This window comes from Diadema antillarum, unplaced genomic scaffold (genome assembly GCF_040938485.1).
Source record: "Diadema antillarum isolate AM-2024a unplaced genomic scaffold, OU_Dant_1.0 scf00000022, whole genome shotgun sequence".
NCBI lineage: Eukaryota > Metazoa > Echinodermata > Echinoidea > Diadematoida > Diadematidae > Diadema > Diadema antillarum.
In genome coordinates, this window is record NW_027270911.1 from 1,660,743 (window position 1) to 1,675,565 (window position 14,823).

The 14,823-nt window shown below is 37.9% G+C and overlaps 1 protein-coding gene across 1 annotated transcript in view; it reads left to right on the plus strand.

Moving 5' to 3' along the window:
* The window catches only part of LOC139730374 (N-acylethanolamine-hydrolyzing acid amidase-like), a 32,290-nt gene that overhangs the window by 15,012 nt on the left and 2,455 nt on the right, over window positions 1-14,823 (plus strand). The window contains exons 4-8 of the mRNA XM_071641243.1: window positions 5,989-6,079; window positions 7,468-7,556; window positions 9,807-9,979; window positions 10,684-10,746; window positions 12,199-12,294. Of these exons, the coding sequence (XP_071497344.1) occupies window positions 5,989-6,079; window positions 7,468-7,556; window positions 9,807-9,979; window positions 10,684-10,746; window positions 12,199-12,294 (512 nt within the window). The remainder of the gene's footprint in view (window positions 1-5,988; window positions 6,080-7,467; window positions 7,557-9,806; window positions 9,980-10,683; window positions 10,747-12,198; window positions 12,295-14,823) is intronic.

The following is a 14,823-nucleotide window of genomic DNA, read 5'->3' on the forward strand; positions in this document are numbered from 1 at the left end:
TGTGAACAATTTGCAATGAATTATAATGTTAAGGACCATGTATGGAGTAAGCTCAATGCCAGAAGGGGAACAAGTGCTCTTGACTCAATAGTTTATTGACCTTTGTGCACCATGCTGGAGAAATTCACAAAGAAAAAAAAACTGATTGTGAATTTGTTTAAACTATGTTAGTGGAAGTGCCTCCAAGCTTTCTTCTTTGTATTTCGTCATTCTTTTTTTTTTTATAAAAGCTGTCAAGGCCGGGGGGGGGGGGGGGGGGGGGGGGGAGGGATATTTATGAGCAATCAAACACAACTTTTAGCCTAATTTAGTGGTTGCTTAGATTGTTTCACTTCTTTTGTTTTTTCTCTAATATAGCAAAAAACAAAATAAAGCAAAACAAAACCCCCAAACCACAGTTAATTATAGTCTCTATGGGCAAAAAAAAAAAAAAAAAAAAAATGTTACGAAGAAACACAAGCCCAAACTTAATTGTTACTATAGGCAAAATAGATTCACAGAGCAATTACACACAACTTTTAGCAAAATTTATTGGTTGCTGTTATTGTTTCACTTCTTTTGTTTTTGGCAAATTATTTACCTGTGCCACTTAAATGTGCATTTTTTTTTGCACAATTTACTTTTGTTTCCTTCATCCTGCCTTAATTGTCTTTCTTTTTCTCTTTCTCCTTCATATATTATTTTTTCTTCACATTCCAAAAGTGAAACCATAAATGTTTATCACGCTCATATTTACACTAAAGGTTTTCGAGTCTGTGAAGCATTTGCCTCCAGAGCGCTTAATGTTAGATTTTTGTTCATCACGAACTATTCGTCCAGATGTTCTGATAACAATATTGAGCTTGAAAGTTTTTACACTTGTAAAAAAAAATGATACTATGATTGATTATGTCTTTTAGGACTACTCTGTCAAAAATGAGACTGACTTTGTATCAAGCAGGTTGCCAGTGATAATGACTGGGTTAAAATGATAGAAAAAAAAAATGCTGAAATTTCTCATTTCTGTACAAATCTTATTTGTGTGTGTGTGTGTGTGTGTGTATGCATTTATTTTTTTTTCTGTGGGGAAGAAAAATTTGTTCATAATTGTCTAATTTGCTTGAATTCATGCTTACAGTATGATTTACGATAGTACAATTATATTTGTAGGATGATCTCCAAGTAAAGGACCTCTTTCAAAATGATAGCTATCATGTGATATTGATCAACACCTGCTCACTCTCAGACTGGTATTTTCTACAGATGGTTGATGTTGTCATGGTTTCATTGGAGAAATTTTCACTTTCTGTCGCTGATCATGTGTCAATCATCAGACGTACTGCTCTCATGAATCTGATATTACTCAATTATGAAATGTAACACCCATCATATGTAATGCAATCGATATTCTGAAATGAAAATTGATTCTGTGTTTCTCTCAAAAGTCCATTTCCATACGGTTTTCAAGTTGACTGCAACCCTGAAAGGGTGTGTACAGTTCTGGTTGAGGTGAGGATTTAGCTTTTAACGTTTTGCAAGATATTCAGAAACCACTCTATGAGATGTCAAAGAGCGTGCGATTCTAAGGGGTATCAAAAGTTTATTTGATGAAAATCGGTTTTGAAATGGCTGAGATATCAAAAACAAGGTGAGACAAAGAGATCCTAATAAAAGGAATGGCCTGGTGCCTTTTATTATTATCATTTTTTTTTTGGATATCTCAGCCATTTGAAAATCAATTTCATCAACTAAACCCCCCACCTCAACCACTACTGTACAGGACATCCCTTTAAAGGGATAGTACAGTATTGGTGGAGATGAGAATTGGGCTTTTAAATTTTTGCGAGATACCAAGAAAACACTTACATGTATGATATAGCACAGAGCATACCATTTTAAAAGGAATTCAAAGTTTATTTGATGAAAATCGGGTTTGGAATAACTGAAACATCCAAAAACAAAGTAAAACAAAGCGATCGTTACAAAGTGTGGGTCTTTTTTGGATATCTCAGCCATTTCAACACCAATTTTTATCAAACGTTGAATTCCTCATAGAATTACATGCTCTTTCATTATTTCATGAGATTTTTCATTATCTCATCTAAAAATGTTAGAAACCTGAAATAAGGTCTCAACCAGAACTGTACGATCCCTTTAATGCACTATATTTTTGCCAATTGGCATAAGATGTCTGGAAACTAATCATCCACAAATAATGTAAAGATCAACTAACTCCCCAGATTTCTATCATGTCATTATGACCTGCCCCCTAGACTGAGGCACAGTGCCATCCCACCTGAGTGGACTTGCTAACTTTTATAAAAAGATATAAAAAGTAAATTAGGAAATCACGCAGGGATAAAAGCAGCATAGTAGAAATTTTTTATGCCAAATTACAACCCCTCCCCCCCCCCCCAAAAAAAAAAAAAATGTCAGACTCAAAAAAGGAATAGATACATGTAACAATTCAGTAGTAACAGTGTCATAGATGAAAATTCAGAGGTTACGAGAGAAGCACTCTGAGAGCGCAGACTTCCACCAAGCAGCTCATTTCCACCACTGATCATGTTCTTCCATAGAGATCAGGGACTTCCACTCATGCATCTGAACGCATGCTGAAATCGCCGGATTTCCCAATATAGAAGCCTTTTGTTACATCATCAACTTCCAGCTGCTCGGTGCCTTGCCCGAGCAGATCAAATTTACAGCACACACTTCAGTGCACATAGATAAGTTACACACGAGAGAAAATTCGTAACTTGAATCATCATTGTAATGATGATTGCAATTCGTCTTTAGAATTATCGGACCTTACACACGCTCGCTCGAAAACTGTGATTAGAATTCGAATTCTCGAGTGAAGGCGTTACGTAATCCTTGGTGACTTGTCAATCAAATAGAAACGTACGATCGAGTGCATGCATGCGGTGTGCGTATTATCTACGGAAGTGCTTGAAAGGTCACGTAAGCTCCGCCCCTCAAAAGATGTTTTGGAGGTCAAGCATTACACATGCAAATTTCGCACCGTAATTTGAGTGAAACTTCCATGGAATTCACCTCCGGACTAGAATTTGAATTCGTGATTGTGATTAGCATTCGTGATTCTAATTTGCTTCCACACATGCTAAAAATTCATCATTAGAATTAGTTTTCACTGGAATCATCATTCAAATGACAAATTTTTGACCGTGTGTAGCCGCTCATAGTGCAATCCTCAAATATGCGCAGCTTGACATCCCAAGTTCATTGACCCTACCTGTCAAAATATAGAAAATCCCTCATAAATTTCCCCCCAAAATTATTGGATCACTACCAAAATTTAATAATTTAATTGTTACTTGTGTCATTTTCAACCTTTCCTGTAAGTTTCATCCAAATCCGTTAACTACTTTTTTGAGTTATTTTGCACATGGACAAACAAACAAACGGTAATGAAAACATAAACCTCCTCCCTTGGCGGAGGCAACAGACCAACACTGGCAAAATCAATCATATCTTGGTGGAGGTAAATAAACATGTTATTTTCACTTCTTCCTGTCGGTCAGAGGACAAAAACATGCATGAAAGCGAAAAGAAAATATGACGGAACTTGTAGTGTGTCTGTTAACAAGGGTCCATGTCCTTATTGTCATGTGATAGGCTCGAGGCGGGAGAATGAGTGTACTAGTAGTTGTTATGCCTTGCAGGTCTGAACATAAATGAGGGTATGACCATGCATGCATCTGACTTCCAGAGTAAGCCCTATGTATTATCAGCTGTTGCTGAGTTTCAAGCACAGACCCAATGTGTGAATCCAGCACTCGATGTAAAAACACGCATTCGTTTTTCCCCAGCATTTCCTCCTGTGGAGACACACCTGAAATTTCTCATAGAACAGTCTCAGCACAAATCGATAAGGTGGAGATCATTTCATTTCAATCCATTTCATTTGATTTATTCTTTGTCCGTAAAACTGGAAAATCTTCATGAATCGGTGATAGTATGACTCCCTCGAATCATGCAACTTTCTCGGTGTTTAAATTTGATTTTTATGATTTTTGTCTTCCAACTTTGGGTGTGTTTATGCTTCCATTTTGGGGGCCAAAATCAGGCTTTTGAAACGTGATTAGTGCAAAACGCCGTTGCGTTCATGCTTATTTTGATAGAAACGCTGATTCAAAACGCTGATCCAAACGCACAAAAAGATGCGTTTATGATCAGCGTTTCTGACTAATCGCATTTGACGGGGAAGCATAAATGCAATAGCGTTTCTATACGCATTCAAAGTGACGTCATCTACAAATGCCTTTCCGGTTCACGTGAAAAAGCGCGCGCCCGGCCAGCCAGCTACCTTAGCCTGTGCAATTTTCCCATGTACTGTGCATTTAAGCATGTCTTTCCCAGCTGCTCTCCCAGGCCAGGCCACCGATCGCAGCGAGCGCCCCAATTTGACCTGCCACTGCTGAGGTCAGCGAAGCAATCGCAAACACTCTTTCCAAGGCTCGAAGAAAGTGAGCATAAACAGTGCTCCCGTGAACGGCATTTTGAATCAGCGTTCTGAATCAGTGTTTCAAAACGCCGATTCTGCCTTCGCAAATTGAGCATAAACACACCCGTATTGCTCCCCTCCCCCACTACTACTCTTGAAACAGAGAGGTTTCAGACAGACTACCAATCAAATCACTTCAATTGTAATCATGTTTCAGAGCTTTGTTTTTAAACATGCTTAGAGTTATGGAGTGTTCACACACTGAAAGGTATGTGTACGATACTGCATTTCAGGCTTGAGAATGCTAATGGATATTTAATCTTTGATATTAACAAGGAAGGTCAATGAGGATTTTTTTTTTATTGAGTGGACATGATATCCCTCTAGATCCTAAAGTGCTATTAGGTGTTGTTTTTATGTCCCTTTACTTTCAAATGATCCTTAAATTACCTTGGAAGCTTTGTAGTCTGTGGCGAATTAAGACCTCATTTGACATCAGTTGATTCCCCCCCCCCCCCTAAAAAAAGGCATTGAATGTGAAGGTAGCGCTATTAAGGTATGCATGTCGGCCTATGAAGTAATATTTTCTGCTCACTCGTGGTGTTTGTTTCTTTCCACTAACATGTGTGAGATATTTATACACATAGAAGACCCAATTAATAGCACAGGGATATGTGGATGCTCTTCATACTTCATTCTTCGTATGCTGCCCACAGGGGTACATTCGAAAATCATAAATACTGTAAAACGCAATATTTTCGCAGCATGAAATTTTCGCAAATTGGAGCCGATGCCATTTTTTCGCGGCATGAAATAATGAGTAGCCTCTAGCATTCATATACATGTAGTGCAGACAAGAACTTTCGCGTGCATTTTAATTTCACGAATCTTGGCTCTCGCGAAATTCGTGAAAATTACAATGCACGCGAACATTCCTCGTTATACAGTAGTGCCCATCAACCGCACAAACGCCCGTTGAACCATTGACAAATTTCATACCCCGAAAATATCTTGCCTTACAGTATATGCTCCAACAACACAGACATCCCCAAGGCTAGCTTTCAATGAATATAGGTGTGTTGTCCTCTGAAACTGGATGGTGTAAGACAGGTACCTGGTAGTTCTTATACATGAGAGAATTGTTACAATTGTTTGACCTTCCTATAGAGATTGACTGCCCTTTCTGGCCAAGGACATGGAAAAGTTAACATAATGCCCCTGCCAATAGCTGAGCTACTTACATGCAGCTATGAGTCCATTGTGCTCTTATAAAAAGTGCTTCATTTCAGTGGATGCATCGCTACTCAAAAGCTGCACTTTATCCATGTCATTGAGTCATCTTTGTACTCTACAGTGTACACACTGAACATGCTGATATGTATCACATTCATGCTTTAGACTCTTTTTTTCAATGTTAATATTTGCATGGGAAATGCTCCTTAAATGAATAAAGGAATAAACTGTCTTGATAAATGTAACACTAAAAATTTTGCAGTAGTTCGAAATTTAAGATATCTATTTCTTCTTTTTCTCTTTGACAGACCGTGTATACTACCACCAGCTTTGTTGGCCAGGTTGGAGTGTTTACGGGAATGAAGCCCAACAAATTCACCATTAGCCTGAATGAAAGGGGTAACTCTCCTTGTTACAGTTTTTACCAGCACTTGCTACTGTAGTCTCTATGTAGAACATGTATAAGAGTCATGCAGTTGAATGCATTTTTATGTAAACATGTTTTGCTGTAATTTCGGAAAGCACTGATGAGATGTGACCTTATGGCGCTCTGCCAAAGATGGGAAAGACTTTTTTTTTTTTTTTTTTTGCATGAACAATATTTTTTATAAGTATACTACAAATTGTGGCTGGGAATATATTATGGTTCTCATGAGTGACAACTCATTTAATATTACTTGATATCAGATAATGTTTGACTATAAAGAAGAAGAGAATTCACAGTTATGAATCCATCTGTAATTCATCTTATTTCACTTCATGCTGACCCCTAATCCTCGTCCTCCCCCTCCTCGTCCCCCCCCCCCCCCCCATGAATATTTCAGAGAATTATCTACATCTATGTTTCCCATCTAATGCTGATGAACCAGCAATCAGAGAGCCTAGGGAGTAGAAAAAAGTACTGTATGCAACATATAGTTAGCGAGTCTAATTTCTTGTGAATTAGGACTTCTCGATAATTTTGGATTGTGGAGTACCGTTCTGAACAGAGAAATATGATATGCATGCACGTCACATTCAAGTCCGGATTAGAGTTCAATATTTTTGCGTGCTTTGGAATTTGCAAATAGCACTTGATGTGCAAAATATGTGAAAATAAAAAACTTACAAAATATTTGTTGTATGCAGTAGTTTATAATACAGAATGGGCACTGAGATGGTTGGAATACTTGGATTTAGAAACATTGATATTACACAAAGGAGAAAAAAGGGGAAAGTTGTTTTAAAAGAAGAATCACAAGAGAAGGAAGAGGAGGAGGAAGAAGGAGAGAATTTCAAAGGGATGAAAAGATAAGATAGAAAAAAAGGAAAGGAAAGGAAGAAAATGAAGAAGAAAAAGGTAGCTGGATGAATGGATGAAAAGGAAAAAAAAAAGGGAGAGGAGGATGATAAGAAGGAATAAAAGGGGAAGGAGGAAAACCAGAAAGAAAAGAAATGAAAATAAAGAAGATGGAGTGAAGAGGAGTTCCAGGAGGAAGATACCCAGGAGAGGAAGGAAGGGAAGAGAGGAAGATGAATAATAATTGGAAGGATAAGTGGATGGGCACCAGAGATAGGCAAGAGATGGATGTATGTAGTAACTTGAGAAAGAGAAAATAAAGTTTGAAGAGCTCTGTTTCTCTCTTCTTGATGATCTAGGGAACATTAATAGTTGAAACTGAAACTTGTGATAATAGTCATAATAATAAATGATGTGTTCATTATGATAATAATTAATGATTGATAATAATGAACGATGTGTTTGAGTGAATGGTATTAACTGAGTATGTTCTCTCTTTGTGTCACAGACAAAGGGAGCATTGCAGCCAACATGGTGGAGCTCCTCAAAGCCTTGCTACTGAAGAAAGTCAAGTTCACGTCGCTCATTGCAAGAGATGTGAGTTTGCCTTCCATCCACCTCTTGTATCCATGTACAGTCTGACCTCTCCTATCCGGACTTAAGTCGAGACCGGCTCTAATCTGGATAAGGGATTTATGTCCAGATATGGGAGACTCAATGTTTAATACACGCACCTGCTGAAGAACAACTGCCTGTACCATGCCCTCATAATGAAAAGTTTTCTATCCATGTTCTTGCGGTGATTTTGGGGAAGTGAATGTCTGAATGCAGGTTATTTGGATGAAAATTAGATGTGAATATATGTTCATATATTGTTGAGAATGATATGTAATTCATTTGAGTTTCTGTAGGAATTTTGTTTAAGTTTGAAATCCCCCTTTTCCCTGTAATTGTTAGATTGACAAAACAGAAATCATGCCGAGATTGCATCCAGATAACAGAGAGGTCCAGATAAAGGGAGGCCGGATAGGAGAGTTTGGACTGTATTTCAGAGATATTCATTCGATTTGATGGTGTGAACTCACTTGCCTGTCGCCCTATGGTGGATGTTGCTTCAAGCGAAAACCGTAAGGTTTGTCAGGCTGCCTGCCAGAAATGCAAGACTCCGATTCAGCAGGGAGATAATCTCCGAAGACCCTCGTTCACACCGGCTGCCTAATCTTTATTTTTAAAGGGATGGGAGTGGGATATGGGCATTTAATAGTGTTTCAAAACATGGCACTGCACTTTTTGATTATATTTTTCTCTATTCTGTCAGAGTTTGTTAAAGAACGGGTGTGCAGATGAGGATGTGACAAAAGACTTAATGGAACAAAACCAGCAAAATCAAACACAAAACAAATAGAATATCATTAATACCCTCCACATGATCCGATTGAAGTGTGCATGATTCATTTCTGATTTTTTTTCCCCTTTTTGTCGTTGTTGTTTCTTCTTTCAATGACGAGGATATTTGTTTGACTCCTTAACATCTGTTTTGTTTCATGTCATTCATTAAACTCTTCTGTTTACAGACAAGTTTACAAGTGCTTTGTTTTGTTTTTAATGTCATGCTGTTTGTATGCTCAAATCCAAACTAAATTGTGTTTTTTCCCCTGCAACCAGGATATGTGTAGAATTTGGGTCAAGTAGGCAATGAGTGAGCCCTTCATGTTTTCAGGGTTCAGGTTTTTGGTTTCTCTTTTTTTTTTTGGGGGGGGGGACTTGTGTTTATAGAAAGGCACCACATAGTTTGTAGGTGGCATTTGTTTTCTGCAGAACAAAAAAAAGAAAGAAAATGAATTGATTATACTTGCTGAACCTGAAGAGGAAGTACGAGGGTATGTGTATTATTATTATTATTTTTGGGGGTGGGGGTGGGGGGGGGGGGGGGGTGGGGGAAGACTTATGTGGGTATGTGGTGATCTAGTGGGAACTCTAGTCTTGCTGGTTGTGGAGATGTCTTAGTGACGTCTCTGCAATGTCTCCGCAATGTTTCCTTTGTTGCGGCAACGTTGCGGAGACTAATTTTGTCCCCGACGTCTCTCCCACGTCCTCTGGAGCTGGGAATTGTCATATACGCAAGACTGCTTCTTCCATTAAAGTGCAGGCTTCATGCTTGTAGACAAACACACTGTGTTTGTGTGGGTAGGTGTTGGCCACTTCACTTGGTTAGTGTTCTGCTCCTTGTGATACACAACGCAGGGGCCATGGAACGTTTTTGAGTGTGTGTGTGTGTGTGGGGGGGGGGGTTGTCAGGGCGATATATTTCCTCAGTCGACCATAATTAAGTGACCTTAAAAGTCTTTCAATTTCCCTTCATGAAGCTTTATTGTTGAGAAGGACATTTGACCCACTGGTGGTTTCTGTGTAAATTTGTTATGAAAATTTCTCAGAATCAATGTCTGATCAAAATTGGTTCAGATAGGGTGAAGAAATACATCATAGGAAGGTGAGTATGTGCATGAAAGGATGTTCATTTGTACTCTCATATATCACATATATCATATATGTAGGGCCCCACTTTTTTTTCTCTTTCTCTTCTTCCTTAAAAAAACCCAACAACAACAACAACAACATTTATCACTCTTCTCTTATTTTTGTTAGAACAGAAATATACATCACATGTGATGACTGGTATTACTGTGAAGGCACTAGATTCAATTGCAATCAGTCTGTGGGACACTCTATCCTATTTCTGGGACTTTATGTAATTCTCATGGTAATGACCTTCATCAGCTGGAATCTGAAATGAAAACATTCTAATTCATGCCACTTGCTCTGTTGTTGTCTTTTTGCCCTTGGTAGACATTGCTGAACGCTGAAAGCTATGAAGAAGCCTTCCGCAGACTGGTGTACGAGGAAGAGGTGGCTCCTGTCTACATCATCCTAGGAGGGGTAAACCCAGGCGAGGGCGCTGTCATAACCAGGGAGCGTACTGCACCCCTGGACGTCTGGCAGATAGATGTGGCCGATGGCAGGTAATGATAATACCGTGTCTTTCTTTTAGACTAAAATCTGAAGGTGTAGGATATTAAAAGGTAACTCCAAAGAAACTGTTCATGCTCCAGAAGGACTTGATGTATCATTGATTTAAAGGTCAAAGTTCAGAATGGCTGCCATTATTTGCGTAATAAAACTTAATCTGAAGGTGTAGGATGTCAAAGGTAAATGCAACAAAAGTTTGCATGTTCCAGAAAGTGTTCATATGTCATGTGATCCAGGGTCAAAGTTCAGATTTTGCTACCATTATTTTAGCCTACAGAATCACACTGTTGTGTCACCACCATGTGCCATGCAGATTCTTTAGGCAGCTCTTGTATGAGATAATGTGTATGATCTATTATGCTCATATGCTTTTTGTTTTGTTGTGATTGTGTGTTTCTATACTTCAGCGAAAGCTGCAGGGTTAATTGATAATGACATATGGCTACTTCAGAAAGTGTATTTCATGCCGTGTGAACAATGTGATGTTTACTTACATTGCTATTTGTGTTTTCAAAGACTGATATTACTGATTGATTAAACAGACATTCAAATATTTATTTAAGAAAATAAAAGTCATTTCATTCACAACTGAGTCAGGAGTGAGTAAATATCTGTCATCAGATATTTCAGATTGTGCTGTAGTCTGAGAGTCGTACTCTGTCTTTTTCCTAAATATTTGCATTGTTTTTGTCCCTAGGTGGTTCCTTCTGGAGACAAATTATGACCACTGGGTTCCACCACCGGCTAGTGATGACCGCAGGTAAAAATTGATTTTAAAAAATGATAAAGAAGTCATTAATCCTGTTTGAGCCACAGTGCTCGACCAAGTGATTCATTAAGATTTAATAGTCAACATGTGTGTTCATTAATATTTACCACTGTGTAGCATCAGCCATCAACTTATCAACCCATTGAGGACGGACCAATTTTGCTACAACAAGCATTTCCCATAGACACCTGCCCGAGTATACGCGGGACTACTGTAAACGTGGAAATTTTCGCGGTACATTAATTTTCGCGGATTTCACGCTACGTTCGGCTAGCGCGAATTCAGAAACGCGCGAATATATCTTCGCAATTTTCTATGCACATTTTGAACGGCCTTCGTCGATGATACAGCTACGTAGTACAGACGTGTTTACGCATACTATAGCAGTATCATCGCACGCACCGCACGCACCGAGCCCATGGCCGATTGGTGTGCTACATCCGGGCGACTACAGTACTAGTACTAGTACTACAGTACATGTATCGAGTAAAATACACATGTACTAGTAGTTGAGCGCCTGTACTCACACTCGCGCCGCTCGCTACGTCGCTTATCGTATGCTGGCATCGCTGGATGAAAACAGAGACTGTGTATTAACCCGCTGCGGAGCGCGAATTTAAGAACCGGCGAATATGTTTTCGAGCCGGTCAGCGCGAAAAATTAATCGCGCGAAAATATTGACGTTTACAGTAGTCCGTATCAAAACCGGTTAAGTTAACCATTAAGTTATGAACTTGCTTCACATTGTTGAATTATTTGTTTGATGTAGCTTTCATGGCCAGTGCATCATTAGTTTTCGCTATATCTTGCAAGCCTCTGGCAAACCTATATTGAGTTGTTCTAGTTAGCCCACTTGATTAAGTATTCCCAAATTTAGAATATAGAGGTGTCTTTGAAAGGCCAACAGATACATGTATCTGTATTAATCTTTCTGTATTAATCTTTCTCAAAGAATTACATATTGTGAGCTGTGAGCATTAATCACCATATCGTTTTGTATATTTTCATATATTTGCTTTGGACCTGTTTCTCTCTTGAAAGATTGTATATTCCCTTTGCCAAAGTCAAAAAATTTTGCATGGTTGAAGTATAATATCTCCCAAATTGTGAATGAATTCTTACAGTAATTCACTGCAGACGTTTTAAAACAGAAATGAAAAAGTAGGTTCATTTCACTTGAAAATACACTCCCCTTTCATACCGAGAATATTGCTTGGAATATTTTGGGGGTCCGTATACTAGATTCCCTAGCAAACTGAAGTATTGTTCCCCCCTCCATAAAAGAAGTTTCCAGTTTAAGTGTTCTGAGGAAAGGTTGAAATCACCCACCTCTACAGTGTACCAGCTTATGAAAGGAATCTGATTTTAATTGTCAGAGTTGCAAAAGAGACACACAAACTTTAACCATTCTTCCCCCCTCCTCCCTCCCCCTTTCCTTTTTAGGGATCCTGGTAACAAGGCTATGCGGGCTGTTGGTCAGAAGAACATCAACAACAAGACGCTGTGGGATGTACTGACCACACCACTGGTACTAAATAAGTAAGTGGTTGGGAAAATGGAATCACAAAGCTGAAGTTACATTTTTTGCTGTCTTTTTGGTTTTATAAACACACATACGTCTACGTGCTATAAAATGAATCAACATATATTTGCAAAAGGTCACATAATTTCACAATCAACATGTAGAGAATACAAAGAATACCAAGAAGCATATCAAAAGATATATTGATAGAAAACTATGTAAAGCACATGACATGGATAAGTTTATCGTTTAGAGGCAAAGCAAAAATTATGGTTTAGGTCCAACATCTTCAATAGAACAAGACCATTTTGTGAGGTGGACATGGTGCAATGTTTTGCACACTTGAGTGGTGTATGAAGTAGTGCTGGACTCATTCCTGGCATTGACACATAGTGTCCAAAGTTAGCCATTTATTTAGCCACAAACTTTTTGTTTAGCTGGGCATGTTTATGATTTCTCTGAAAGTATATAGCTTTTATTTTTAATACTAGGAAAATGCCTGTGGCAAATGCTCATATTACTGGGTGAAACCACTTCCTCATTTCAGCAACCAATATAACATTGCTCATCCAGATTACCAAAGAAAATGAATGCAAAGAGCGAGGACCAATTTCTTTTCACGCTGAATCAGATTCCATCAGTTAGACCTAAATTTCACATGGCTTTTAATATTTTCGGAAGATCTCTGGAGATTGATTGTGACTTAGCCAGTAAGGGCAAGGAAGAAAGGATTTCTTCATTTATGTTCACGGGTCTTTTTTGTTTTGTTTTGAGGAATAGGTCACATCAAATTCAACTCAGTCACATGTTTGTTTCTCTGAAACCATAACGAAATGAGAAATTCAATTCCTTCCTGTCCATCACTATCAGTAAACAATTCAAAGCAGCCTGTAATTATGCCAAATGTCACAGAGAGCATCATACATTGTGAGTACTGTAAAAGTGGATATTTTCACATGACTAATTTTTCGCGCTCTGCCGGGTATGAAGAGTTTCGCATGTCTTTAACTCCGTGAAATCAAGATATAAACTGCTGGAGCATATGGCAAGCAAATATATTCGCGTGCTTTTATTTTCGCGCTTGTTTGTGGTTGCACGAAAAGCACAAAAATTTCAGCACCGTGAAAATTTCCACTTTTACAGTATATGGAGAGTTTGATAGAAAAACGAGTTAACTCCATTCCTGTTGATTTGAAAAATTTGTGATAAAAGCTAGCTGCTACAAAACAGATAAGAAAATATGGGATATTTTTAATCATAATTTCAAGAATATTCCTTGTTGTGTAACAAGTGAGGTATCCCTGTAAAAGAGTTTGCTCTCTCTTAAATACAAAAGGACTTACTTTTATGTCTGAAAAGCACACTTAAAGGGACTTTACAGTACTGGTTGAGGTGGGGATTCATGTTTTGAACATTCCCAAGTGAGATAATGAGAAACCTCTTATGAAATGTGAAAGAGCATGTTATTTCAAGAAGGATTCAACATTTATTTGATGAAAATTGGTTTTCAAATGGCTGAGATATCCAAAAAAGTGATAATAATAAAAGGGGACAGGCCACGCCTTTTATTAGGATCTCTTTGTTTCACCTTGTTTTTGGACATCTCAGCCATTTCAAAACCGATTTTCATCAAATAAACTTTTGATACCCTTAGAATTGCATGCTCTTTGACATCTCATAGAGTGGTTTCTGAATATCTCGCAGAACGTTAAAAGCTAAATCCTCACCTCAACCAGAACTGTACACACCCTTTAACTTATTTTGCTATCAAACCTTACATGTGTCATTTTAGATTAGAAAAATTGTTTACTCCTGACTCCTTTTGGTTAGTCAGCGGTAAAACAGACAACATTGGTTGCTTGCTTCGTCTCTGTCACAATGTCAGTGTTGGAAACCTGAAATTTACCCGATGAAAAGCTTGAGAGGAAACTTGAAGAAGATTATCTTGAGATGAAGGAAAAAATAAGAAAAGAAACAAAGAGAGGTACATAACAAAAAAAAATAATTGAGGGGTTGATGGATGGATAGACTGATAGATAGACAGATGGAAAGATTGATTAACACAGAAGTAGATGAATATGGGATGGATGACAACAAAGATGGATCTGTGAAAGACAGTTTGATAGAGTTAAGGAGACATGCATGGTAGATAGATTGATGCATTCATTAAATGATAGATGAATGGAAATAATGGAAAGAAATGAGAGATAGAATGAGAGAAAAAGAGAAAGATATATATTTAGAGAGAGAAAGAAAAATATATATATAAAGAGAGAAAAATGGAGAGCAAAGGAGGATATATACAGAGAGATAAAATAGAGATGGAAAGAGAAGGATATGATATAGAGAAAGAAGATAGAGAAAGAGAAAGATATGTATATATAGAGAGAAAATAGACAAAGAGAAAGAAATATACACTCAGCAAAAAAAGAAAGTAAAAACTTTTTCGAGATTATATTTCTCATATAACATTTGGCTAAAAGTTAATGTATTATACACCATATTAAAGATAATTTAATTGGCTATCAACCTGGTAGGTCAACAAA